This window comes from Physella acuta, unplaced genomic scaffold, assembly GCF_028476545.2.
Source record: "Physella acuta isolate Inbredline_101_S28 unplaced genomic scaffold, ASM2847654v3 ptg000155l, whole genome shotgun sequence".
Classification (NCBI taxonomy): Eukaryota; Metazoa; Mollusca; class Gastropoda; family Physidae; genus Physella; species Physella acuta.
The window spans coordinates 1,353,682-1,381,555 of record NW_026731674.1 but is presented as its reverse complement, the minus strand read 5'-3'; the positions used below and the strand labels follow the sequence as shown (position 1 = coordinate 1,381,555).

The window sequence follows — 27,874 nt, the reverse complement described above, 5'->3', positions numbered from 1 at the left end:
TCATTGGGTGTCCTGCATGACATCACTGGGTGTCCTGCATGACATCACTGGGTGTCATACATGACATCACTGGGTGTCCTGCATGACATCACTGGGTGTCCTGCATGACATCACTGGGTGTCCTGCATGACATCATCAGGTGTCCTGCATGACATCACTGGGTGTCCTGCATGACATCACTGGGTGTCCTGCATGACATCACTGGGTGTCCTGCATGACATCACTGGGTGTCCTGCATGACATCACTGGGTGTCCTGCATGACATCACTGGGTGTCCTGCATGACATCACTGGGTGTCCTGCATGACATCACTGGGTGTCCTGCATGACATCACTGGGTGTCCTGCATGACATCACTGGGTGTCCTGCATGACATCACTGGGTGTCCTGCATGACATCACTGGGTGTCCTGCATGACATCATCAGGTGTCCTGCATGACATCACTGGGTGTCCTGCATGACATCACTGGGTGTCATACATGACATCATTGGGTGTCCTGCATGACATCATCAGGTGTCCTGCATGACATCACTGGGTGTCCTGCATGACATCTTTGGGTGTCCTGCATGACATCACTGGGTGTCCTGCATGACATCATTGGGTGTCCTGCATGACATCACTGGGTGTCCTGCATGACATCATCAGGTGTCCTGCATGACATCACTGGGTGTCCTGCATGACATCATCAGGTGTCCTGCATGACATCATCAGGTGTCCTGCATGACATCATTGGGTGTCCTGCATGACATCATCAGGTGTCCTGCATGACATCACTGGGTGTCCTGCATGACATCATTGGGTGTCCTGCATGACATCATTGGGTGTCCCGCATGACATCATTGGGTGTCCTGCATGACATCATCAGGTGTCCTGCATGACATCACTGGGTGTCCTGCATGACATCATTGGGTGTCCTGCATGACATCATTGGGTGTCCTGCATGACATCATCAGGTGTCCTGCATGACATCACTGGGTGTCCTGCATGACATCACTGGGTGTCATACATGACATCACTGGGTGTCCTGCATGACATCACTGGGTGTCCTGCATGACATCACTGGGTGTCCTGCATGACATCACTGGGTGTCCTGCATGACATCACTGGGTGTCCTGCATGACATCACTGGGTGTCATACATGACATCATTGGGTGTCCTGCATGACATCATCAGGTGTCCTGCATGACATCACTGGGTGTCCTGCATGACATCACTGGGTGTCCTGCATGACATCACTGGGTGTCCTGCATGACATCACTGGGTGTCATAAATGACATCATTGGGTGTCCTGCATGACATCATCAGGTGTCCTGCATGACATCATTGGGTGTCCTGCATGACATCACTGGGTGTCATACATGACATCACTGGGTGTCCTGCATGACATCACTGGGTGTCCTGCATGACATCACTGGGTGTCCTGCATGACATCACTGGGTGTCCTGCATGACATCACTGGGTGTCCTGCATGACATCACTGGGTGTCATACATGACATCATTGGGTGTCCTGCATGACATCATCAGGTGTCCTGCATGACATCACTGGGTGTCCTGCATGACATCACTGGGTGTCCTGCATGACATCACTGGGTGTCCTGCATGACATCACTGGGTGTCCTGCATGACATCACTGGGTGTCCTGCATGACATCACTGGGTGTCCTGCATGACATCACTGGGTGTCATACATGACATCACTGGGTGTCCTGCATGACATCACTGGGTGTCCTGCATGACATCACTGGGTGTCCTGCATGACATCACTGGGTGTCCTGCATGACATCACTGGGTGTCCTGCATGACATCACTGGGTGTCCTGCATGACATCACTGGGTGTCCTGCATGACATCACTGGGTGTCCTGCATGACATCACTGGGTGTCCTGCATGACATCACTGGGTGTCCTGCATGACATCACTGGGTGTCCTGCATGACATCACTGGGTGTCCTGCAGGACCATATTGACAACCTGTTATGTGACCTACTTAACTTTTAGGAATTGTTAACAAAGTCTTTGTTTAACAATGCCAAAACCACAAGGCAGCAAATGTTTGATTTGTGAGTTGTCTCCCCTAGGTGGGTTGCTGCCCCCAGATATCAGTCGTCTCCCCTAGATGGGTTGCTGCCCCCAGATATCAGTCGTCTCCCCTAGATGGGTTGCTGCCCCCAGATATCAGTCGTCTCCCCTAGGTGGGTTGCTGCCCCCTAGATGGGTTGCTGTCCCCTAGATGGGTTGCTGCCCCCTAGGTGGGTTGCTGTCCCCTAGGTGGGTTGCTGTCACCTAGATGGGTTGCTGCCCCCAGATATCAGTCGTCTCCCCTAGATGGGTTGCTGCCCCCTAGATGGGTTGCTGTCCCCTAGATGGGTTGCTGTCCCCTAGGTGGGTTGCTGTCCCCTAGGTGGGTTGCTGTCCCCTAGGTGGGTTGCTGTCACCTAGATGGGTTGCTGCCCCCAGATATCAGTCGTCTCCCCTAGATGGGTTGCTGCCCCCTAGATGGGTTGCTGTCCCCTAGATGGGTTGCTGTCCCCTAGATGGGTTGCTGCCCCCTAGATGGGTTGCTGCCCCCTAGATGGGTTGCTGCCCCCTAGATGGGTTGCTGTCCCCTAGATGGGTTGCTGTCCCCTAGATGGGTTGCTGCCCCCTAGATGGGTTGCTGCCCCCTAGATGGGTTGCTGCCCCCAGATATGAAGCCTCACCTACCTGTGGGTCAGGACTTTTTATTTTAGTAACTATGACCCAACTACACCGACCTTTTTTGTCAAACTGAATATTACTATACTAAAAAAGAGAGCAATTTGATATTAGCATATACTATCAGCATATATATATATACTTTTTTATAATATACAAAAACTATACATATATATATATATTAGCATACATTGAAAAAGTCCTGGGTTTGGTTTCCATTGGATCCATTTTATTGGCTCGAGGCAATCGTTGTCGCAGCTCCCAATTGACCTGTGGGTTCTTATACAAATCAACAAGTAAAGCTTCAAGTCTGCTCTCAGCCTTTATTCGAAGCTGTTTTTCTTCCTCAATGAAACTATCTCTGTAAAAATATTATAACAAAGATGTCATGTTAAACTAATTTTCTTTCTTTAATCAAAGCTTTGGCAGCTCATGAGATCTCTAATACATTTTAACGACTGCCACCCTGTAGAGATGGGTTGGATTAGTCACGGCTACTAGGGGCAGATCATTTAGTATTTAAACGATTTGAGACTATGGTGAAGTAACAATTTCTGCTTGATATTTTCATTGTTGCCTGTAAACTGTCGTCACTGACGGCTGCTTTGGCGGCCTTGGGGGGTAATGTCGGATTAATTGTGAATTACTGAAAAGTAGAAAATAAAACAATTAAATAATGGTGTATGCAATGCTGCGGGTCGGCTTGTTAGTTTTATTTTCAGTGCATTTAAATACTTATTAAAAAAGTTTTCTATAATTTATGTTATTTCCACTTTTCAGTTGACCCCTCTTAGGCTACGACTAAAAAAATATATACATTAAAACTAGAAGAGTAGCTTGCAATCTCTACAGATGCTGTTGGTGGTTGATGCTCAAATCACTCAACTCTGAGAAAAAGTTCACCATCGACAGCCAACTGATAGAATGATCGCTAGTTATCTCCCCTTTTATTATTTAATTTAGTAATATTTGAATTAAATTTTAATGACTAATCTAATGTCTAATTAGATTAAAAAAGCATATTCTTACATTGTTATCAAAGACAAATGTTTCTGAGATGTAAATTAAATTGGTGCATTAGAAGTTGGTCAAATTTGAGTTACAAGATTTGCCACAAACCCACAAAAAGTAAACAGACAAACAGACATTGTGAACTAAATAAAAGCTTATAAAAATAAAAGTCATTCTGCACAGGGGTCAGGGGTTCTACTCGATTCAAAGGTCAAACTGCCTCAGTTGACTCAATTGAATCAGGCCCCGGCAGTCAAGTGCCTGGTACGCCCAGAACTCCCACTTGAGTACTAGCTTAAGCTTATGTTAAACTATATATTATGTTTAAAACTATATAGATAGATCTAGTATAGAATAAAGGACTATAGTCTATAGACCTTTATAATTTTTTTTTACTTTAAGCCACTTAAGCCTATAAATATTTTATAGGCCTAATATTAAATACGAGCCGACCCGCAGCGTATCATACGCCGCTATTTAGTTTTATTTTCTACTTTTCAGTAATTCATAAATTTGACAGTACCAATGCTGCTACTGAAAATATTTGCTTTAAAACACTAAAACCCTCTTTTCCCCCAACCACACCCCTCGTGAAAGCAGCCTCCTCTTAGTTACCTCCCCTAAGTTTAAAATCGTTTCAAACTAAATTATCTGCCCCTATTAGCCGTCACTAAACCCGGCTCTACGATTGTAAACAGCGTGAACCACAGCTCACCAGACCATATGGGGATGGAGGAGGAGAGGGTGCGGCTAGGCACGCTTACAGCTTGGTGTTTTCTAGGGTCTCCAAGAAGAGATTTATATATAGATGTTAGGCCTGGCCTATAGTAAAATAGTTCATCGTACTCAAAAGTTCACAACTCATGTCATACAAAATGAAAATACTAATAAAAATAATAAATAGGCCTAATTATTAATTAGGGCCTATGCCTATAGTATAGGCCAGATCTATAGTATAGGCCCAATAGAAGTAATACACTAAAATAGTGCCTAATGCTCTAATAATTTTTAATACTATTATATTATTATATAATATTATATAATATATTATACTATAGAATAGACCAGGGGTCGGCAACCTTTTGAGACGGAAGAGCCAAAAGTTAAAATTTTGACAATTTCCCAGTTTTTAAAGAGCCACTGACATTTTATTTCAATATTTTATTATTTGATTAGGATTGGGTAAATACATTTGATTTGTTATTTAAAATACATAGCTTTAAATATGAAATAATATTTATTCATATAAAAACATATACTTGTTTCGCCAGAAGAATGAAATTAGTAATAAAAAAATTAAAATATAGGAATATCCCAATCCACTTTAGAAGCTGTTACTTAAATTTTTTTTTTACGGATAACACCGGCTCAGAAGGTGTCTCTCATTAGCCAGGCAGGCCTAAACACGGCAAACTCCGACTAACTGGCATGGATATTGGCTTGATTAGCGTGTATCTCTCACTTCTGTCATTTGGTTCTCCACAGGCCTATCTTCCATCCCACAGACCCCAGGGAAAACTCGTACCCCACCGTCCTGTACCTGGCTCAACAGTAGGAAGCTAATAATAACTACGCCACTGACGTCAAATTAATGATTACTGACAGATAGGGAAATGCATTCTAAATTATCATTCCCAAATTAACGATATTCGAAAAAGTCAGCACTTGGGCAGTGGCCAGCAAATTGTTGTCAAAGGGCTGAGTGTTTTTATCCTGTGTAAACTTGTGTATTGTGTATCCTTACAGCATAATTTTTGTTATGAGTTTTGAAAATTAAATAATATAGGCTTAGGCCTAACTATTAATATTTGTGCAAGGAGCTGGAGAGCCACACCGTGACACCAAAAGAGCCGCATGTGGCTCGCGAGCCGCAGGTTGCCGACCAAGACTTCCTAATATATAAATTTATAGACTATTTAAAAAAATAGACCTAGATCTAGACTATATTAAAATTATACTATAGGCCTATCTATCTATAATAAATCAATATGCCTACTTTAATTCATTTTCGTCTTTTAACTTTTCTGAACGGAGTTTTGCTTCTTCCAAAGCCGTTCTAAGCGTAGTTATGGTACTTTTCTCTTTATCTTTAAGCTTTCTGGACAATTTGTCTGGTGTTCGGTCAAGCCTTCGCCTTACAACAATAGATCTGTGTTTTTCGCTTTGCTTTTCATCCATTTAATTTTTTTCTTTTAGATTAATTATTAATTAATTATCTAATCTAGATCAGTCTAGTCTAGACTCTAGTCTACATGTTTGTTGTTCATAAATCTTTAAAACTAAATCTAGATTCTAGATCTAAATCTATAGGCCTATAGGGTATAATATTATATTATAGATTTTTAATCGTAGAGGCTGTTAGATACTAGATCTAGATTTCTAGATCTAGATTCTAGATAGCAGTCTAATAGATCAAGATCTAGTAGAAAGCGGAAATTGTTGTTACAGAACTTGAACTACCTTACTAGATCTACTAGAAGGAGATCTAGATCTATGATCGTAAGCCAGATCAGTATTTTAAAAAAGCATGAAAAAAAACCCAACCTTTTAATAACAAGCTTTTATGTAAAAATGCAATAAAGGAGAATATAAATGATTTTGTTTAAATGTATAATAATAATGTACTATTTAAATAACTATAAAGTAAAGCGTGGGTCACTATATTAATTATTATCTATTGGATACCTTCAGTGGCATAGCTAGGATTTTCGGGCCCCTATGCAAAAATTATAATTGGGCCCCTACGTCAATCTGTAAATTGTGTATTTTATACGTCCTAATTGTGTATTTATACGGTATTATTATGTAGATCTAGTACCCGTAACGTAAAATACCTTTGATTTTATATCATTTTTATGTAAAAACCAACTAACAAATTAACTGTAAGCCTGTAACATTTAAGTAACCTAACACAGTAGCATCACAGGGCAGGGGCCTCACAATTTAGGCGTGACACCATGACGAAAACTGTCAAACCTATGTTTAATTCAGTTAAAATAATAATATATTAAGGAGAGGAGGTAACACTCCACTGGAAATGCAAAATTGTTGGACGGGGTGATATCGAACCCTTTGACGCCACTAACCAAATACAAATTTTAAAAAGTTGCTCGTGATTTATTTAAATTTTTTTTTTCTTTTCTTATAAGTTTGCAAAATGATTAATAATAATATGTTCCTTGAAGTCCATTTTAGTTGCTTCTGTATGATCGATCCTTAGGGTGGCCAAGTTACTGACCTAAAGGACATATCTACAACTTGTTTCATAACATCATAATAATGGAGAGACTCGGGAAGCCTAATCGTATACTACTGCCGAGGACACCCTTTATTTTTTTTCTCCGTATCCCTAGGACATGGCGCTCATTAAAATAAGTGTATGGGCCGTAGTACTCACAGGGGGAGCCCGGGGCAACGGCTGATACGCCAGTGCCGTTTGACCTTTGAATTTAGCAGTAATCCTGACCCCCGGCATTAAGAAAGCTTTTGGGGAAATCTGGGTGGCAAACCGAACCGCCGTAATGTTAAGGAACCGCTCTCCAAACGTATAAAAAAATTTAATGGTAGAAAACTTTACAGGAGTCAAAGTTGCTTTCTGGCCTCTCTTCGAGGGGGGGGGGGGAGGCACTGCTCCTCGTGAGGGGGGTTGTGGTAGGAAATTTCACGGTCAGTAGAGGTTTGTCTGAATTATTCTAAACGGCCTCACAGTGTTTCTTGGTGATTGGATCATGTTTGTATTAATGCATATATTAAAACCGTTTTCTAAAACGCGAAATAACGGCTAAAACTTGTTTTCTAACTCAGCTTTTTTATAATGCAAAAATGTGACGTCACACCATCTGACCCCCCTCCCCCTCATCACACATCGTCACAAAATTACGGACCGTCCCCCCTACGAGTGTGACGTGATATATGGACGACCCCTTGCTATTACCTTTCTTCCTCTTTATAATTATTTAAATTTTAAGAAGACGCTATAAATAAATTCTTAAACATCACAGATGTAGCCTGATTGAATTTTATAGTAAGCATAGTTTGTTTTTCTTCAATATTCGTCACTGTCGGGTAAATAGTACATCTCTAATTTTACAAGGCATTATGATCCATTAAATCATTATCTAAGTAGATCTATTTATTAAGTAGATCTAGATCTAGATTAGATATAATTTTGTTACTAGTAATGATGTAACAACAGATCTATACTATTATAAATATACTATTAATAATAATCAACAGCGTACAATCTAATAAATAAAATAATGACAAGCACTACTACTACGTCAAGTGAAATTGTACATCTCAATGTTGGCGGAACAAGGTAGAATCTACCTAAGCCCCTAACTAAGCCCTAAGCCTACTAACTACTAAGCTTAGTAGATTCTAATAGTAAATAGTTAAATACTAAATACACTAGTACTAATAGATCTAGTAAGCCACTGTTCTACAAACTAGTACTACTAGATCTAGTACTACCAGATCTTGATCTAGTACTACTTGATCTAGATTCTAGTGAGTCTAAGTCTACTAGATCTAGTGACAGTCTAGTCAGACTCTAGTCTAGATCTAGACTACTAATTTACTAAAATACTGTAAAATTAGATCTAGCAGTAGCTAAAAGTAGCTAGGGCCTATCTCACTCACTGCTATCAGCTATTTTTTTTTATTTCTATCCCTAATAAATTTGTACTAGGCCTAATAATTTTTAATAAATATATAAATAGGCCTAAGGCTAGGCCTAACTTTATTTAAACTATTATATAATTAGGCCTAACTAACTAATACTAGGCCTAGTGTGTGGTGTCATGACACTAACAGTGTGGTGTCATGGCACTTACAGTGTGGTGTCATGACACTGAGTGTGGTGTCATGGCACTAATAGTGGGTGGTGTCATGGCACTAACAGAGTGGTGTCATGGCACTAATAGTGTGTGGTGTCATGGCACTAACAGAGTGGTGTCATGGCACTGAGTGTGGTGTCATGGCACTAACAGTCTGTGGTGTCATGGCACTAACAGAGTGTGGTGTCATGGCACTAACAGAGTGTGGTGTCATGGCACTAACAGAGTGTGGTGTCATGGCACTAACAGTGTGTGGTGTCATGGCACTAACAGTCTGTGGTGTCATGGCACTAACAGTCTGTGGTGTCATGGCACTTACAGTGTGGTGTCATGGCACTAACAGTGTGTGGTGTCATGGCACTAACAGAGTGTGGTGTCATGGCACTTACAGTGTGGTGTCATGGCACTAACAGTCTGTGGTGTCATGGCACTAACAGTGTGTGGTGTCATGGCACTAACAGAGTGTGGTGTCATGGCACAAACAGAGTGGTGTCATGGCACTAAGTGTGGTGTCATGGCACTAACAGCTTGTGATGTCATGGCACTAACAGAGTGTGGTGTCATGGCACTAACAGTCTGTGGTGTCATGGCACTAACAGTCTGTGGTGTCATGGCACTTACAGTGTGGTGTCATGGCACTAACAGAGTGTGGTGTCATGGCACTAACAGAGTGTGGTGTCATGGCACTAACAGAGTGGTGTCATGGCACTAAGTGTGGTGTCATGGCACTAACAGCTTGTGATGTCATGGCACTAACAGAGTGTGGTGTCATGGCACTAAGTGTGGTGTCATGGCACTAACAGAGTGGTGTCATGGCACTAACAGTGTGTGGTGTCATGGCACTAACAGAGTGTGGTGTCATGGCACTTACAGTGTGGTGTCATGGCACTAACAGTGTGTGGTGTCATGGCACTAACAGTGTGTGGTGTCATGGCACTAACAGAGTGTGGTGTCATGGCACTAACAGAGTGTGATGTCATGGCACTAACAGTGTGTGATGTCATGGCACTAACAGTGTGTGGTGTCATGGCACAAACAGCGTGTGATGTCATGGCACTAACAGCGTGTGATGTCATGGCACTAACAGCGTGTGATGTCATGGCACTAACAGTGTGTGGTGTCATGGCACTGAGTGTGGTGTCATGGCACTAACAGTGTGTGGTGTCATGGCACTAATAGAGTGGTGTCATGACACTAACAGCGTGTCAAGGCAATAATTGATACCCTTGTTATTTTTGCAGATTTTCCACCTCCAGACAAACATTGACTTGGAACCCTGACACATTTTTCACCAGGTTTGTGTGTCTTTCATTCACGTCTGCAATTTTTCTCTCAGTATTATTCCATTCACATCTGCAACTGTTTCTCATTCATGTCTGCAACTGTTTCTCAGTATTATTCCATTCACATCTGCAACTGTTTCTCTTTCACGTCTGCAACTGTTTCTCAGTATTATTCCATTCACATCTGCAACTGTTTCTCATTCACGTCTGCAACTGTTTCTCAGTATTATTCCATTCACATCTGCAACTGTTTCTCATTCACGTCTGCAACTGTTTCTCAGTGTTATTCCATTCACATCTGCAACTGTTTCTCATTCACGTCTGCAACTGTTTCTCAGTATTATTCCATTCACATCTGCAACTGTTTCTCATTCACGTCTGCAACTGTTTCTCAGTATTATTCCATTCACATCTGCAACTGTTTCTCATTCATGTCTGCAACTGTTTCTCATAATTATTCCATTCACATCTGCAACTGTTTCTCATTCACGTCTGCAACTGTTTCTCAGTATTATTCCATTCACATCTGCAACTGTTCTTCATTCACGTCTGCAACTGTTTCTCAGTATTATTCCATTCACATCTGCAACTGTTTCTCATTCACGTCTGCAACTGTTTCTCAGTATTATTCCATTCACATCTGCAACTGTTTCTCATTCACGTCTGCAACTGTTTCTCATAATTATTCCATTCACATCTGCAACTGTTTCTCATTCACATCTGCAACTGTTTCTCATTCACGTCTGCAACTGTTTCTCATAATTATTCCATTCACCTCTGCAACTATTTCTCAGTATTATTTCATTCACATCTGCAACTGTTTCTCATTCATGTCTGCAACTGTTTTTCAGTATTATTCCATTCACATCTGCAACTGTTTCTCATTCATGTCTGCAACTGTTTTTCAGTATTATTCCTTTCACGTCTGCAACTGTTTCTCAGTATAATGATTGTATTTTTAAAATGAAGCTGAAATGTGTTGATGGCCATACTTTTGATTTGCTCCCAGCTTGCTCAGTGGAAGAATTTCATCAGACAGGGACCAAACTGGAGCGGTAAGCGTGACAGCACTCCATTATTGTTCTTGGTACTCTAAGTTTGTCAGCTCATCAGTTGACATTTGTTTCTTGAAATAATTTAGTGGATGTTTTACTCTTTTACTTGATCCTTTTATCCCCATGATTGCTACTAAATGTGTGTAACTTGGGAACAAATTTTCACCAAACCTATTAGTTTCAAATTAGCCACTGGTTAAAGATCCGATGACAGTGTAATGTGATGTAACATGAAACAATTAGTTTAAATTACTTTTTCTTTTAAAGTAAATTTTACAACTTCCACTGACGTGTTGGGTTTACTGAAAACTAAATGCAGCTATGTCTAAATCACAAGCTTATCAGATCCACTTATAATAGCTATTTTAAATAGATCTGCTGTTTTTTCTGTGTTTATTTTCATTTTTAAAAAGTTTCAATGTTTAGTCTTATTTTAAGGTCAACAACCAAATAATTTGCTTAACCTTTTTAATGATTTGGTTTTGACTATTACTTTCCCTTATTACTGTTAATTAGGTTTTTATCTATCATGTTGATTAGATTTTTATTGATCGCGATCCCAAACTATTTGCTGTGTTGTTGAACTTCTTGCGTACAAAAGAGATCAGCTTAAGGTGAGATGTACTGTCTTATGTTGGTGCCGCTGCAGTCTATAATCTGCTACACGTCTGCTACACGTCAGCTACACTATACACATCACCTACACTCTATACATCTGTCACACGCTACACGTCACCCACACTCCATACATCTGTCACACGCTACACGTGATCCCAAACTATTTGCTGTGTTGTTGAACTTCTTGCGTACAAAAGAGATCAGCTTAAGGTGAGATGTACTGTCTTATGTTGGTGCCGCTGCAGTCTATAATCTGCTACACGTCTGCTACACGTCAGCTACACTATACACATCACCTACACTCTATACATCTGTCACACGCTACACGTCACCCACACTCCATACATCTGTCACACGCTACACGTCAGCTACACTATACATGTCACCTACACTCTATACATCTGTCACACGCTACACATTACCTACACTCTATACATCTGTCACACGCTACACGTCACCTACACTCTATACATCTGTCACACGCTACACATCACCTACACTCTATACATCTGTCACACGCTACACATCAGCTACACTCTATAATCTGCATCACTTGACACATCCATGCTAAAATGAAAATGTTCCTCCAGAAATGTTGACATATCTGCACTGAGGCACGAGGCAGAGTTCTACGGGATTAATGCTTTAGGTAGGTTTCTAACTCCTCCCTCTCTAATGCTTTAGGTAGGTTTCTAACTCCTCCCTCTCTAATGCTTTAGGTAGGTTTCTAACTCCTCCCTCTCTAATGCTTTAGGTAGGTTTCTAACTCCTCCCTCTCTAATGCTTTAGGTAGGTTTCTAACTCCTCCCTCTCTAATGCTTTAGGTAGGTTTCTAACTCCTCCCTCTCTAATGCTTTAGGTAGGTTTCTAACTCCTCCCTCTCTAATGCTTTAGGTAGGTTTCTAACTCCTCCCTCTCTAATGCTTTAGGTAGGTTTCTAACTCCTCCCTCTCTAATGCTTTAGGTAGGTTTCTAACTCCTCCCTCTCTAATGCTTTAGGTAGGTTTCTAACTCCTCCCTCTCTAATGCTTTAGGTAGGTTTCTAACTCCTCCCTCTCTAATGCTTTAGGTAGGTTTCTAACTCCTCCCTCTCTAATGCTTTAGGTAGGTTTCTAACTCCTCCCTCTCTAATGCTTTAGGTAGGTTTCTAACTCCTCCCTCTCTAATGCTTTAGGTAGGTTTCTAACTCCTCCCTCTCTAATGCTTTAGGTAGGTTTCTAACTCCTCCCTCTCTAATGCTTTAGGTAGGTTTCTAACTCCTCCCTCTCTAATGCTTTAGGTAGGTTTCTAACTCCTCCCTCTCTAATGCTTTAGGTAGGTTTCTAACTCCTCCCTCTCTAATGCTTTAGGTAGGTTTCTAACTCCTCCCTCTCTAATGCTTTAGGTAGGTTTCTAACTCCTCCCTCTCTAATGCTTTAGGTAGGTTTCTAACTCCTCCCTCTCTAATGCTTTAGGTAGGTTTCTAACTCCTCCCTCTCTAATGCTTTAGGTAGGTTTCTAACTCCTCCCTCTCTAATGCTTTAGGTAGGTTTCTAACTCCTCCCTCTCTAATGCTTTAGGTAGGTTTCTAACTCCTCCCTCTCTAATGCTTTAGGTAGGTTTCTAACTCCTCCCTCTCTAATGCTTTAGGTAGGTTTCTAACTCCTCCCTCTCTAATGCTTTAGGTAGGTTTCTAACTCCTCCCTCTCTAATGCTTTAGGTAGGTTTCTAACTCCTCCCTCTCTAATGCTTTAGGTAGGTTTCTAACTCCTCCCTCTCTAATGCTTTAGGTAGGTTTCTAACTCCTCCCTCTCTAATGCTTTAGGTAGGTTTCTAACTCCTCCCTCTCTAATGCTTTAGGTAGGTTTCTAACTCCTCCCTCTCTAATGCTTTAGGTAGGTTTCTAACTCCTCCCTCTCTAATGCTTTAGGTAGGTTTCTAACTCCTCCCTCTCTAATGCTTTAGGTAGGTTTCTAACTCCTCCCTCTCTAATGCTTTAGGTAGGTTTCTAACTCCTCCCTCTCTAATGCTTTAGGTAGGTTTCTAACTCCTCCCTCTCCTCTTTATGTAAGATTTATGTCTCCCTCTCTGTGGTTGATGTCTCCCTCTCTTTGTGTGGTTGATGTGCAGTCATGTCTACTTTCAGTGCGGCGTCTTTCCTTGTGTGAAGATTTAGATCATTCTTCTTGCGGTGATGTTCTATTTCATGGCTACTTTCATCCTCCTGGTGAGTACATTTTTAACTGGTTTGTGTGTGGCAGGGTGTGTGTGTGTGTGTGGCAGGACGTGTGTGTGTGGCAGGACAAGTGTGTGTCCCATTTATCCAATGTAAAAAAAAAACTGAAAGCCCACGTGTGTAAGTGAAGCCCCTGTAACACAAAATAGCTAGAAGATGTAAGCACATGTTGCTGTAAGCACATGCTGATGTAAGCACATGCTGATTGATTGCATGTTTCTCATGGCCAGCTCCACCTCTGCCTAACTCCTCCAGGCTCTCTGTGGTCAGTGTGGAGAGTGGTGAGGGTCAAAGGTCAAGTCATCCACATCCTCAGGGCAGGTGGGTGTTTGCAGCATCTTTTAGCCTAGCCACCCATCTCACCCACCCATCTCACCCATCCATCTCACCCATCCATGTCATCCATCCATGTCATCCATCCATGTCATCCATCCATGTCATCCATCCATGTCATCCATCCATGTCATCCATCCATGTCATCCATCCATGTCACCCATCCATGTCATCCATCCATGTCACCCATCCATGTCATCCATCCAAATGACCCATCCATCTCACCCATCCATGTCATCCATCCAAATGACCCATCCATCTCACCCATCCATGTCATCCATCCATGTCATCCATCCATGTCATCCATCCAAATGACCCATCCATCTCACCCATCCATGTCATCCATCCAAATGACCCATCCATCTCACCCATCCATGTCATCCATCCATGTCATCCATCCAAATGACCCATCCATCTCACCCATCCATGTCATCCATCCAAATGACCCATCCATCTCACCCATCCATCTCACCCATCCATCTCATCCATCCAAATGACCCATCCATGTCATCCATCCATGTCATCCATCCAAATGACCCATCCATCTCACCCATCCATGTCATCCATCCAAATGACCCATCCATCTCACCCATCCATGTCATCCATCCAAATGACCCATCCATCTCACCCATCCATGTCATCCATCCAAATGACCCATCCATCTCACCCATCCATGTCATCCATCCAAATGACCCATCCATCTCACCCATCCATGTCATCCATCCAAATGACCCATCCATCTCACCCATCCATCTCACCCATCCATGTCATCCATCCAAATGACCCATCCATCTCACCCATCCATCTCACCCATCCATGTCATCCATCCAAATGACCCATCCATCTCACCCATCCATGTCATCCATCCAAATGACCCATCCATGTCATCCATCCATCTCACCCATCCATGTCATCCATCCATCTCACCCATCCATGTCATCCATCCATCTCACCCATCCATGTCATCCATCCAAATGACCCATCCATCTCACCCATCCATGTCATCCATCCAAATGACCCATCCATGTCATCCATCCATCTCACCCATCCATGTCATCCATCCATCTCACCCATCCATGTCATCCATCCATCTCACCCATCCATGTCATCCATCCAAATGACCCATCCATCTCACCCATCCATGTCATCCATCCATATGACCCAGCGGGTACAATGTGAAAATACCTTCAACCAACTTGTTGATGCCTCCACTTCAGATTGTCATCACCTGGTATCAAGTCCACTTCAGTCTATACCAGCCTACACAAACAAGGTAAACATTGCTAGAATGTCCACTTCAGTCTATACCAGCCTACACAAACAAGGTAAACATTGTTAGAATGTCCACTTCAGTCTATACCAGCCTACACAAACAAGGTAAACATTGCTAACCCTAACCCTAGAATGTCCAGCTCAGTCTATAGCTTGGACTGCCTTAAGTGTAACAATGTTGTTGATATTCTCTCAGATAGGACTGCCTTAAGTGTAACAATGTTGTTGATATTCTCTCAGCTAGGACTGCCTTAAGTGTAACAATGTTGTTGATATTCTCTCAGCTAGGACTGCCTTAAGTGTAACAATGTTGTTGATATTCTCTCAGCTAGGACTGCCTTAAGTGTAACAATGTTGTTGATATTCTCTCATATAGGACTGCCTTAAGTGTAACAATGTTGTTGATATTCTCTCAGATAGGACTGCCTTAAGTGTAACAATGTTGTTGATATTCTCTCAGCTAGGACTGCCTTAAGTGTAACAATGTTGTTGATATTCTCTCAGCTAGGCCTTAAGTGTAACAATGTTGTTGATATTCTCTCAGATAGGACTGCCTTAAGTGTAACAATGTTGTTGATATTCTCTCAGCTAGGACTGCCTTAAGTGTAACAATGTTGTTGATATTCTCTCATATAGGACTGCCTTAAGTGTAACAATGTTGTTGATATTCTCTCAGATAGGACTGCCTTAAGTGTAACAATGTTGTTGATATTCTCTCATATAGGACTGCCTTAAGTGTAACAATGTTGTTGATATTCTCTCAGATAGGACTGCCTTAAGTGTAACAATGTTGTTGATATTCTCTCAGCTAGGACTGCCTTAAGTGTAACAATGTTGTTGATATTCTCTCAGCTAGGCCTTAAGTGTAACAATGTTGTTGATATTCTCTCAGCTAGGACTGACTTAAGTGTAACAATGTTGTTGATATTCTCTCAGATAGGACTGCCTTAAGTGTAACAATGTTGTTGATATTCTCTCAGCTAGGACTGCCTTAAGTGTAACAATGTTGTTGATATTCTCTCATATAGGACTGCCTTAAGTGTAACAATGTTGTTGATATTCTCTCAGATAGGACTGCCTTAAGTGTAACAATGTTGTTGATATTCTCTCATATAGGACTGCCTTAAGTGTAACAATGTTGTTGATATTCTCTCAGATAGGACTGCCTTAAGTGTAACAATGTTGTTGATATTCTCTCAGATAGGACTGCCTTAAGTGTAACAATGTTGTTGATATTCTCTCAGATAGGACTGCCTTAAGTGTAACAATGTTGTTGATATTCTCTCATATAGGACTGCCTTAAGTGTAACAATGTTGTTGATATTCTCTCAGATAGGACTGCCTTAAGTGTAACAATGTTGTTGATATTCTCTCAGATAGGACTGCCTTAAGTGTAACAATGTTGAGAGGCCACCAAAACTGGATCTGTGCTGCCTACCCCCACTTCATCTCCTGCTTCAGGTCAGTGCTCTATTGCTGCAGGTTGTGCGTAGATGTCATGTGGCTATGTGGTTAAATGTTTGAGCTGTGGCTATGTGGTTAAATGTTTGAGCTGTGGCTATGTGGTTAAATGTTTGAGCTGTGGCTATGTGGTTAAATGTTTGAGCTGTGGCTATGTGGTTAAATGTTTGAGCTGTGGCTATGTGGTTAAATGTTTGAGCTGTGGCTATGTGGTTAAATGTTTGAGCTGTGGCTATGTGGTTAAATGTTTGAGCTGTGGCTATGTGGTTAAATGTTTGAGCTGTGGTTAAATGTTTGAACTGTGGCTATGTGGTTAAATATTTGAGCTGTGGCTATGTGGTTAAATGTTTGAGCTGTGGCTATGTGGTTAAATGTTTGAGCTGTGGCTAACTGCTGTGTGTGTACCTGTAGGATGAAGGATTCCACCGGCTGGCACCTGCTGTGGACGAGCCAGCACATGGAGAGCCAGGTGGAGAGGGTGGCCCTCAATGCTAAAGTGGTCACCTCCAGCCAGGACAACAGCAAGATGGTGGCCGCCTCAGCTGGCTCCACGGTCTGGCTCTGGGCCGTATGGGACGATGGAGACAGCAGACAGATAGGTCATACATTATCAGTGTTTAGGTCATACATTACCAGGGTTTAGGTCATACATTATCAGGTTTTAGGTCATACATTGTCTATCAACCTTTTTGAAATGAATATAGGCGCCATAGCGCTGACGGGATAGTCTAGGGCGCCATATTGCACCCTGCACTGGGCGCGCCTGATTTAGTATATTGTGAACGACTATAGTACTACTTCTTATCCATATTTATCACACTCTTTAAAACTAATGTATGGGCCATAGCGCTTAAGGAATAACCTGGGGCACCAAATTGCACCCTGTCGGTTTTTCAAAGGAACTTCCCCAGGAGTATTCTCATCAGTTTCCGCAAAAAAAACAACAACACAAACCCAAAAAACTTTGATGGTCTGGTCACATCCCTGCATTTTGTTGGTCTGGTCAAATATTTTCTCAGGTGTGTTTGACCTCCATGTTTCAGGTGTGTTTGACCTCCATGTTTCAGGTGTGTTTGACCTCCATGTTTCAGGTGTGTTTGACCTCCATGTTTCAGGTGTGTTTGACCTCCATGTGTCTGTAGACAACCTGTTCTTTATTGGCAGCCAGCTGGTTGCGCTGAGTCGTACTGGCAAGGTGGGGGTCTGGCACTCCATGACACAACACTGGCAGGTCAGACATTTGTTGTATGCATCTTTTGGCTGGACATTTGTTGTATGCATCTTTTGGCTGGACATTTGTTGTATGCATCTTTTGGCTGGACATTTGTTGTATGCATCTTTTGGCTGGACTTTTGTTGTATGCATCTTTTGGCTGGACATTTGTTGTATTCATCTTTTGGCTGGACATTTGTTGTATGCATCTTTTGGCTGGACATTTGTTGTATGCATCTTTTGGCTGGACTTTTGTTGTATGCATCTTTTGGCTGGACATTTGTTGTATGCATCTTTTGGCTGGACATTTGTTGTATGCATCTTTTGGCTGGACATTTGTTGTATGCATCTTTTGGCTGGACATTTGTTGTATGCATCTTTTGGCTGGACTTTTGTTGTATGCATCTTTTGGCTGGACATTTGTTGTATTCATCTTTTGGCTGGACATTTGTTGTATGCATCTTTTGGCTGGACATTTGTTGTATGCATCTTTTGGCTGGACTTTTGTTGTATGCATCTTTTGGCTGGACATTTGTTGTATGCATCTTTTGGCTGGACATTTGTTGTATGCATCTTTTGGCTGGACATTTGTTGTATGCATCTTTTGGCTGGACATTTGTTGTATGCATCTTTTGGCTGGACATTTGTTGTATTCATCTTTTGGCTGGACATTTGTTGTATGCATCTTTTGGCTGGACATTTGTTGTATGCATCTTTTGGCTGGACATTTGTTGTATGCATCTTTTGGCTGGACATTTGTTGTATGCATCTTTTGGCTGGACATTTGTTGTATGCATCTTTTGGCTTTACATTTGTTGTATGCATCTTTTGGCTGGACATTTGTTGTATGCATCTTTTGGCTGGACATTTGTTGTATGCATCTTTTGGCTGGACATTTGTTGTATGCATCTTTTGGCTGGACATTTGTTGTATGCATCTTTTGGCTGGACATTTGTTGTATGCATCTTTTGGCTGGACATTTGTTGTATGCATCTTTTGGCTGGACTTTTGTTGTATGCATCTTTTGGCTGGACATTTGTTGTATTCATCTTTTGGCTGGACATTTGTTGTATGCATCTTTTGGCTGGACATTTGTTGTATGCATCTTTTGGCTGGACATTTGTTGTATGCATCTTTTGGCTGGACATTTGTTGTATGCATCTTTTGGCTGGACATTTGTTGTATGCATCTTTTGGCTGGACATTTGTTGTATGCATCTTTTGGCTGGACTTTTGTTGTATGCATCTTTTGGCTGGACATTTGTTGTATGCATCTTTTGGCTGGACATTTGTTGTATGCATCTTTTGGCTGGACTTTTGTTGTATGCATCTTTTGGCTGGACATTTGTTGTATGCATCTTTTGGCTGGACATTTGTTGTATGCATCTTTTGGCTGGACATTTGTTGTATGCATCTTTTGGCTGGACATTTGTTGTATGCATCTTTTGGCTGGACTTTTGTTGTATGCATCTTTTGGCTGGACATTTGTTGTATGCATCTTTTGGCTGGACATTTGTTGTATGCATCTTTTGGCTGGACATTTGTTGTATGCATCTTTTGGCTGGACTTTTGTTGTATGCATCTTTTGGCTGGACATTTGTTGTATGCATCTTTTGGCTGGACATTTGTTGTATGCATCTTTTGGCTTTACATTTGTTGTATGCATCTTTTGGCTGGACATTTGTTGTATGCATCTTTTGGCTTTACATTTGTTGTATGCATCTTTTGGCTAGACTTGTATGCATCTTTTGGCTGGACATTTGTTGTATGCATCTTTTGGCTGGACATTTTTTGTATGCATCTTTTGGCTTTACATTTGTTGTATGCATCTTTTGGCTAGACTTGTATGCATCTTTTGGCTGGACATTTGTTGTATGCATCTTTTGGCTGGACATTTTTTGTATGCATCTTTTGGCTTTACATTTGTTGTATGCATCTTTTGGCTAGACTTGTATGCATCTTTTGGCTGGACATTTGTTGTATGCATCTTTTGGCTGGACATTTGTTGTATGCATCTTTTGGCTGGACATTTGTTGTATGCATCTTTTGGCTGGACATTTGTTGTATGCATCTTTTGGCTGGACATTTGTTGTATGCATCTTTTGGCTGGACATTTGTTGTATGCATCTTTTGGCTGGACATTTGTTGTATGCATCTTTTGGCTGGACTTTTGTTGTATGCATCTTTTGGCTGGACATTTTTTGTATGCATCTTTTGGCTTTACATTTGTTGTATGCATCTTTTGGCTGGACATTTGTTGTATGCATCTTTTGGCTGGACATTTGTTGTATGCATCTTTTGGCTGGACATTAGTTGTATGCATCTTTTGGCTGGACATTTTTTGTATGCATCTTTTGGCTTTACATTTGTTGTATGCATCTTTTGGCTAGACTTGTATGCATCTTTTGGCTGGACATTTGTTGTATGCATCTTTTGGCTGGACATTTGTTGTATGCATCTTTTGGCTGGACATTTGTTGTATGCATCTTTTGGCTGGACATTTGTTGTATGCATCTTTTGGCTGGACATTTGTTGTATGCATCTTTTGGCTGGACATTTGTTGTATGCATCTTTTGGCTGGACTTTTGTTGTATGCATCTTTTGGCTGGACATTTGTTGTATGCATCTTTTGGCTGGACATTTGTTGTATGCATCTTTTGGCTGGACATTTGTTGTATGCATCTTTTGGCTGGACATTTGTTGTATGCATCTTTTGGCTGGACTTTTGTTGTATGCATCTTTTGGCTGGACATTTGTTGTATGCTTCTTTTGGCTGGACTTTTGTTGTATGCATCTTTTGGCTGGACATTTGTTGTATGCATCTTTTGGCTGGACAGACATGCCTTCCGTTCCGCCCATAGCGGAATGGTTCCGCTGTTTTTACAAAAAATTGTCTCGTCTCTTGTTCCGTTTTCCTGTTTTTGTCGAAGCTTGTCCCTGTTTTTGTCGAAGCTTGTCCCTGTTTTTGTCGAAGCTTGTCCCTGTTTTTGTCGAAGCTTGTCCCTGTTTTTGTCGAAGCTTGTCCCTGTTTTTGTCGAAGCTTGTCCCTGTTTTTGTCGAAGCTTGTCCCGGTTTAAAAAAAAAAAATTAATAAAGAAAAGTAATCAAAATTTTTTAAAAGCAAGGAAAAATGATCCCTCTGGCACCCGTTTCAGTTTCCTAGTTTACTTACAATATTTACAAGTATTATCTAATATTATATCTACCTATAGAAAATGTGGGCAATCTAGCTTTTGAACATTTAGTAATTGCAATTGAATTGTAGATTTAAATTATGCCTTAAATAACATGTAGGGAGAAAAATACAATAAAATCATGAATAACATGCTATTTCTAGATCTAGATACTAAATAGTAGATAGATCTAGTACTTGATATGTAACAGATCTATCTTGTAAGTTGTAACTACTATTATACTATTACTAGCTGCATCCCGTGCTCCGCCACGGTAAATCTTTTTTAAATGTACCAACTTTGGAACAGAACAAAACAAACAAAAACAACACAAACACAAAAAACACAACCACAAACACAACACAACCACAACACAACCACAACACAAACACAACACAACACAACTACAACACAACCACAACAAAAACACAACCACAACAAAAACACAACCACAACACAGCCACAACACAACCACAACACAACCAAAAAACAACCACAATACAACCACAACACAACCAAAAAAAAAAAAAAACACAACCACAACATTAGAATCACCACCAAACAACACGCTTTTTAGGCGTCCGAGCCCAAAGAGACCCTTTCCAACATTAAAAATTTAAGTCACATAAATAGATCCTACTCCATAACTTACAATAAAACAATGCGATGCAAATGAATGTACGGCAAGTGGTGTTTACTTTTATGGTTCTAAGAAAACACATTGGCAATGTAATTAGAATTACCACCGAAAATCACGATTTTCCCAGGCGTCCGCGCCCAGAGAGAGTCTTTCCACCATTCTCTATATTATAATTATAAAATTTCACCATCTGTTAGCACCAAAAAACAAAAACAAAAAATAGTGATTTTGAGAAATCATAGACTAATTAGAAAATAATATAAATAATCTTAACATTTTTCTCTTTTAATTATGAACCTTAACATAGACTAATCAATGCGGTAGTAATAAAAAAAAGATTAACTTAAATTATTGTTGGAGTTAAATATATTTTCAAATTACCTCCCTTGAAACAATTACCACAAAAAAAAAGTGGAATTAATTAGCTTTTTCTACCTACTTTTATGGAAATGTATCCATTATTTCTAGGAATATAAACTAAAATGATATTTGACATTTATCTTTTTAATACGTTTTAGCAGTTTGCGTGTATTTAATATTTTCTTGACGTTATGCGAAAGAGTAAAAACCGTGGCAATTATAAAATAGCTCTATGCCGCTATATAAACAAACCCTACTCTAATACTTATAATAAGACACTGCGGTGCACTGAAAAGGTGCACTGAAAAGCACAGCATGGTGCGAATGATTACTTTTATGGTTCCAAAAGCTATTACTTTTATGGTTCCAAAAGCTATAGCGATGACCGAAGGAAGGACTGACACACTACTTGCCCGATTATATTATAGATTAAGAACTTAGTAAGAAGTAACAAGGACTTTTACTAGGTAGATCTAGGTCTTAGCTCTTAACTTATATTTTATATTACATACGAAGCCTTCAGCATTTGTTGTTCATATAGCCTAGAACAAAGCAAGGCATAAATAATCAACAAAGCTGTGGTTTTTATTGGGGGAGGGGGGGGGTTCTCAGGTTAACTTTTTGTTGTTGTATGTAAGCTGACACTAATCAGTATTATAATGTAGCCTAGAGACTAGTTATATATAACTAGAAGTGTCATTAGACTCGTTTTTAATTAATTATTTTTATTTTTGACTTAGTAAAGTAGCGTCAGTGTATATGTTCCTCTTTTTAGACATGACTGTTCCTACTTTTGACTGGCAGGGGTAGGCATGTCTGTATGCATCTTTTGGCTGGACATTGAAGCTATGTTTTATACTGACATTTGTTCCAATGTTTTAGATTCAGGATGTTGTTGTGATGTTTTAGATTCAGGATGTTGTGTTGTTTTAGAATCAGGATGTTGTGATGTTTTAGATTCAGGATGTTGTTGTGATGTTTTAGATTCAGGATGTTGTGTTGTTTTAGAATCAGGATGTTGTGATGTTTCAGATTCAGGATGTTGTTGTGATGTTTTAGATTCAGGATGTTGTTCTGATGTTTTAGATTCAGGATGTTGTTGTGATGTTTTAGATTCAGTATGTTGTTGTGATGTTTTAGATTCAGTATGTTGTTGTGATGTTTTAGATTCAGTATATTGTTGTGATGTTTTAGATTCAAGATGTCATTGTGTTGTTTTAGAATCAGGATGTTGTGATGTTTTAGATTCAGTATGTTGTTGTGATGTTTTAGATTCAGGATGTTGTTCTGATGTTTTAGATTCAGGATGTTGTTGTGATGTTTTAGATTCAGTATGTTGTTGTGATGTTTTAGATTCAGGATGTTGTTGTGATGTTTTAGATTCAGTATGTTGTTGTGATGTTTTAGCTTCAGTATGTTGTTGTGATGTTTTAGATTCAGGATATTGTTGTGATGTTTTAGATTCAGTATGTTGTTGTGATGTTTTAGATTCAAGATGTCATTGTGTTGTTTTAAAATCAGGATATTGTGATGTTTTAGATTCAGTATGTTGTTGTGATGTTTTAGATTCAGGATGTTGTTGTGATGTTTTAGATTCAGGATGTTGTGATGTTTTAGATTCAGTATGTTGTTGTGATGTTTTAGATTCAGTATGTTGTTGTGATGTTTTAGATTCAGTATATTGTTGTGATGTTTTAGATTCAAGATGTCATTGTGTTGTTTTAGAATCAGGATGTTGTGATGTTTTAGATTCAGTATGTTGTTGTGATGTTTTAGATTCAGGATGTTGTTCTGATGTTTTAGATTCAGGATGTTGTTGTGATGTTTTAGATTCAGGATGTTGTGTTGTTTTAGAATCAGGATGTTGTGATGTTTTAGATTCAGGATGTTGTTGTGATGTTTTAGATTCAGGATGTTGTGTTGTTTTAGAATCAGGATGTTGTGATGTTTCAGATTCAGGATGTTGTTGTGATGTTTTAGATTCAGGATGTTGTTCTGATGTTTTAGATTCAGGATGTTGTTGTGATGTTTTAGATTCAGTATGTTGTTGTGATGTTTTAGATTCAGTATGTTGTTGTGATGTTTTAGATTCAGTATATTGTTGTGATGTTTTAGATTCAAGATGTCATTGTGTTGTTTTAGAATCAGGATGTTGTGATGTTTTAGATTCAATATGTTGTTGTGATGTTTTAGATTCAGGATGTTGTTCTGATGTTTTAGATTCAGGATGTTGTTGTGATGTTTTAGATTCAGTATGTTGTTGTGATGTTTTAGATTCAGGATGTTGTTGTGATGTTTTAGATTCAGTATGTTGTTGTGATGTTTTAGCTTCAGTATGTTGTTGTGATGTTTTAGATTCAGGATATTGTTGTGATGTTTTAGATTCAGTATGTTGTTGTGATGTTTTAGATTCAAGATGTCATTGTGTTGTTTTAAAATCAGGATATTGTGATGTTTTAGATTCAGTATGTTGTTGTGATGTTTTAGATTCAGGATGTTGTTGTGATGTTTTAGATTCAGGATGTTGTGATGTTTTAGATTCAGTATGTTGTTGTGATGTTTTAGATTCAGTATGTTGTTGTGATGTTTTAGATTCAGTATATTGTTGTGATGTTTTAGATTCAAGATGTCATTGTGTTGTTTTAGAATCAGGATGTTGTGATGTTTTAGATTCAGTATGTTGTTGTGATGTTTTAGATTCAGGATGTTGTTCTGATGTTTTAGATTCAGGATGTTGTTGTGATGTTTTAGATTCAGTATGTTGTTGTGATGTTTTAGATTCAGGATGTTGTGATGTTTTAGATTCAGTATGTTGTTGTGATGTTTTAGCTTCAGTATGTTGTTGTGATGTTTTAGATTCAGGATATTGTTGTTATGTTTTAGATTCAAGATGTCATTGTGTTGTTTTAAAATCAGGATATTGTGATGTTTTAGATTCAGTATGTTGTTGTGATGTTTTAGATTCAGGATGTTGTTGTGATGTTTTAGATTCAGTATGTTGTTGTGATGTTTTAGATTCAGTATGTTGTTGTGATGTTTTAGATTCAGGATGTTGTTCTGATGTTTTAAATTCAGGATGTTGTTGTGATGTTTTAGATTCAGGATGTTGTGATGTTTTAGATTCAGGATGTTGTGATGTTTTAGATTCAGGATGTTGTTGTGTTGTTTTAGATTCAGGATGTTGTTGTGATGTTTTAGATTCAGGATGTTGTTGTGTTGTTTTAGATTCAGGATGTTGTTGTGATGTTTTAGATTCATGATGTTGTTCTGATGTTTTAGATTCAGGATGTTGTTCCAATCACCAGCTATGACACTGCGGGATCTTTCCTTCTGCTTGGCTGTGAGGATGGCTCCATTTATTACATAGGTAATACAACATTTTTCAAATTATTACATAGGTAATACAACATTTGAGTTGTTAGAATGGGTACTACATGTTAGTGGTCTGACTTTTGTCTGTATTTACCAGATAAAACTTTCCTCTATTTACCAGATATGCAAAAGTTTCCCCTGCGCATGAAAGACAATGATTTGCTGGTGACCAAGTTGTACAGCGACCCATCGGATGACATGGTGACAGCCCTTAGTGTCTACCTCACACCAAAGACTAGTAGGTTAAACACACACTTTTTCTTTACATTCACACCAAAGACTAGTAGGTTAAACACACACTTTTTCTTTACATTCACACCCAAGACTAGTAGGTTAAACACACACTTTTTCTTTACATTCACACCCAAGACTAGTAGGTTAAACACACACTTTTTCTTTACATTCACACCCAAGACTAGTAGGTTAAACACACACTTTTTCTTTACATTCACACCCAAGACTAGTAGGTTAAACACACACTTTTTCTTTACATTCACACCCAAGACTAGTAGGTTAAACACACACTTTTTCTTTACATTCACACCCAAGACTAGTAGGTTAAACACACACTTTTTCTTTACATTCACACCCAAGACTAGTAGGTTAAACACACACTTTTTCTTTACATTCACACCCAAGACTAGTAGGTTAAACACACACTTTTTCTTTACATTCACACCCAAGACTAGTAGGTTAAACACACACTTTTTCTTTACATTCACACCCAAGACTAGTAGGTTAAACACACACTTTTTCTTTACATTCACACCCAAGACTAGTAGGTTAAACACACACTTTTTCTTTACATTCACACCCAAGACTAGTAGGTTAAACACACACTTTTTCTTTACATTCACATCCAAGACTAGTAGGTTAAACACACACTTTTTCTTTACATTCACACCCAAGACTAGTAGGTTAAACACACACTTTTTCTTTACATTCACACCCAAGACTAGTAGGTTAAACACACACTTTTTCTTTACATTCACACCCAAGACTAGTAGGTTAAACACACACTTTTTCTTTACATTCACACCCAAGACTAGTAGGTTAAACACACACTTTTTCTTTACATTCACACCCAAGACTAGTAGGTTAAACACACACTTTTTCTTTACATTCACACCCAAGACTAGTAGGTTAAACACACACTTTTTCTTTACATTCACACCCAAGACTAGTAGGTTAAACACACACTTTTTCTTTACATTCACACCCAAGACTAGTAGGTTAAACACACACTTTTTCTTTACATTCACACCCAAGACTAGTAGGTTAAACACACACTTTTTCTTTACATTCACACCCAAGACTAGTAGGTTAAACACACACTTTTTCTTTACATTCACACCCAAGACTAGTAGGTTAAACACACACTTTTTCTTTACATTCACACCCAAGACTAGTAGGTTAAACACACACTTTTTCTTTACATTCACACCCAAGACTAGTAGGTTAAACACACACTTTTTCTTTACATTCACACCCAAGACTAGTAGGTTAAACACACACTTTTTCTTTACATTCACACCCAAGACTAGTAGGTTAAACACACACTTTTTCTTTACATTCACACCCAAGACTAGTAGGTTAAACACACACTTTTTCTTTACATTCACACCCAAGACTAGTAGGTTAAACACACACTTTTTCTTTACATTCACACCCAAGACTAGTAGGTTAAACACACACTTTTTCTTTACATTCACACCCAAGACTAGTAGGTTAAACACACACTTTTTCTTTACATTCACACCCAAGACTAGTAGGTTAAACACACACTTTTTTTTTACATTCACACCCAAGACTAGTAGGTTAAACACACACTTTTTCTTGACATTCACACCCAAGACTAGTAGGTTAAACACACACTTTTTCTTGACATTCACACCCAAGACTAGTAGGTTAAACACACACTTTTTCTTTACATTCACACCCAAGACTAGTAGGTTAAACACACACTTTTTCTTTACATTCACACCCAAGACTAGTAGGTTAAACACACACTTTTTCTTTACATTCACACCCAAGACTAGTAGGTTAAACACACACTTTTTCTTTACATTCACACCCAAGACTAGTAGGTTAAACACACACTTTTTCTTTACATTCACACCCAAGACTAGTAGGTTAAACACACACTTTTTCTTTACATTCACACCCAAGACTAGTAGGTTAAACACACACTTTTTCTTTACATTCACACCCAAGACTAGTAGGTTAAACACACACTTTTTCTTTACATTCACACCCAAGACTAGTAGGTTAAACACACACTTTTTCTTTACATTCACACCCAAGACTAGTAGGTTAAACACACACTTTTTCTTTACATTC

At 39.5% G+C, this 27,874-nt stretch overlaps 2 protein-coding genes across 7 annotated transcripts in view; one reads left to right on the top strand and one right to left on the bottom strand.

Annotated features, from left to right (window-relative positions):
- The window catches only part of LOC131935720 (uncharacterized), a 35,345-nt gene extending 29,163 nt beyond the window's left edge, over positions 1 to 6,182 (bottom strand). For all 4 annotated transcript variants that reach the window (XM_059292308.1, XM_059292304.1, XM_059292305.1 and 1 more), the window contains exons 1-2: positions 5,700 to 6,182; positions 2,883 to 3,053 (exon numbers count right to left, since the gene is read on the bottom strand). In XM_059292308.1, the coding sequence (XP_059148291.1) occupies positions 2,883 to 3,053; positions 5,700 to 5,881 (353 nt within the window). In that variant the 5' untranslated portion in view covers positions 5,882 to 6,182. The remainder of the gene's footprint in view (positions 1 to 2,882; positions 3,054 to 5,699) is intronic.
- A 1,594-nt stretch (positions 6,183 to 7,776) lies between these two features.
- The window catches only part of LOC131935708 (BTB/POZ domain-containing protein KCTD3), a 34,098-nt gene continuing 14,000 nt past the window's right edge, over positions 7,777 to 27,874 (top strand). The window contains exons 1-14 of one of the 3 annotated variants that reach the window (XM_059292255.1): positions 7,786 to 7,825; positions 7,940 to 8,021; positions 9,783 to 9,836; positions 10,834 to 10,879; positions 11,420 to 11,493; positions 12,088 to 12,146; positions 13,623 to 13,703; positions 13,943 to 14,033; positions 15,263 to 15,318; positions 16,694 to 16,778; positions 17,190 to 17,377; positions 17,894 to 18,009; positions 25,442 to 25,529; positions 25,656 to 25,772. In XM_059292255.1, coding sequence (XP_059148238.1) covers positions 7,963 to 8,021; positions 9,783 to 9,836; positions 10,834 to 10,879; positions 11,420 to 11,493; positions 12,088 to 12,146; positions 13,623 to 13,703; positions 13,943 to 14,033; positions 15,263 to 15,318; positions 16,694 to 16,778; positions 17,190 to 17,377; positions 17,894 to 18,009; positions 25,442 to 25,529; positions 25,656 to 25,772 — 1,114 coding nt within the window. In that variant the 5' untranslated portion in view covers positions 7,786 to 7,825; positions 7,940 to 7,962. The other 2 variants (XM_059292254.1, XM_059292257.1) reach the window with 2 other exon arrangements.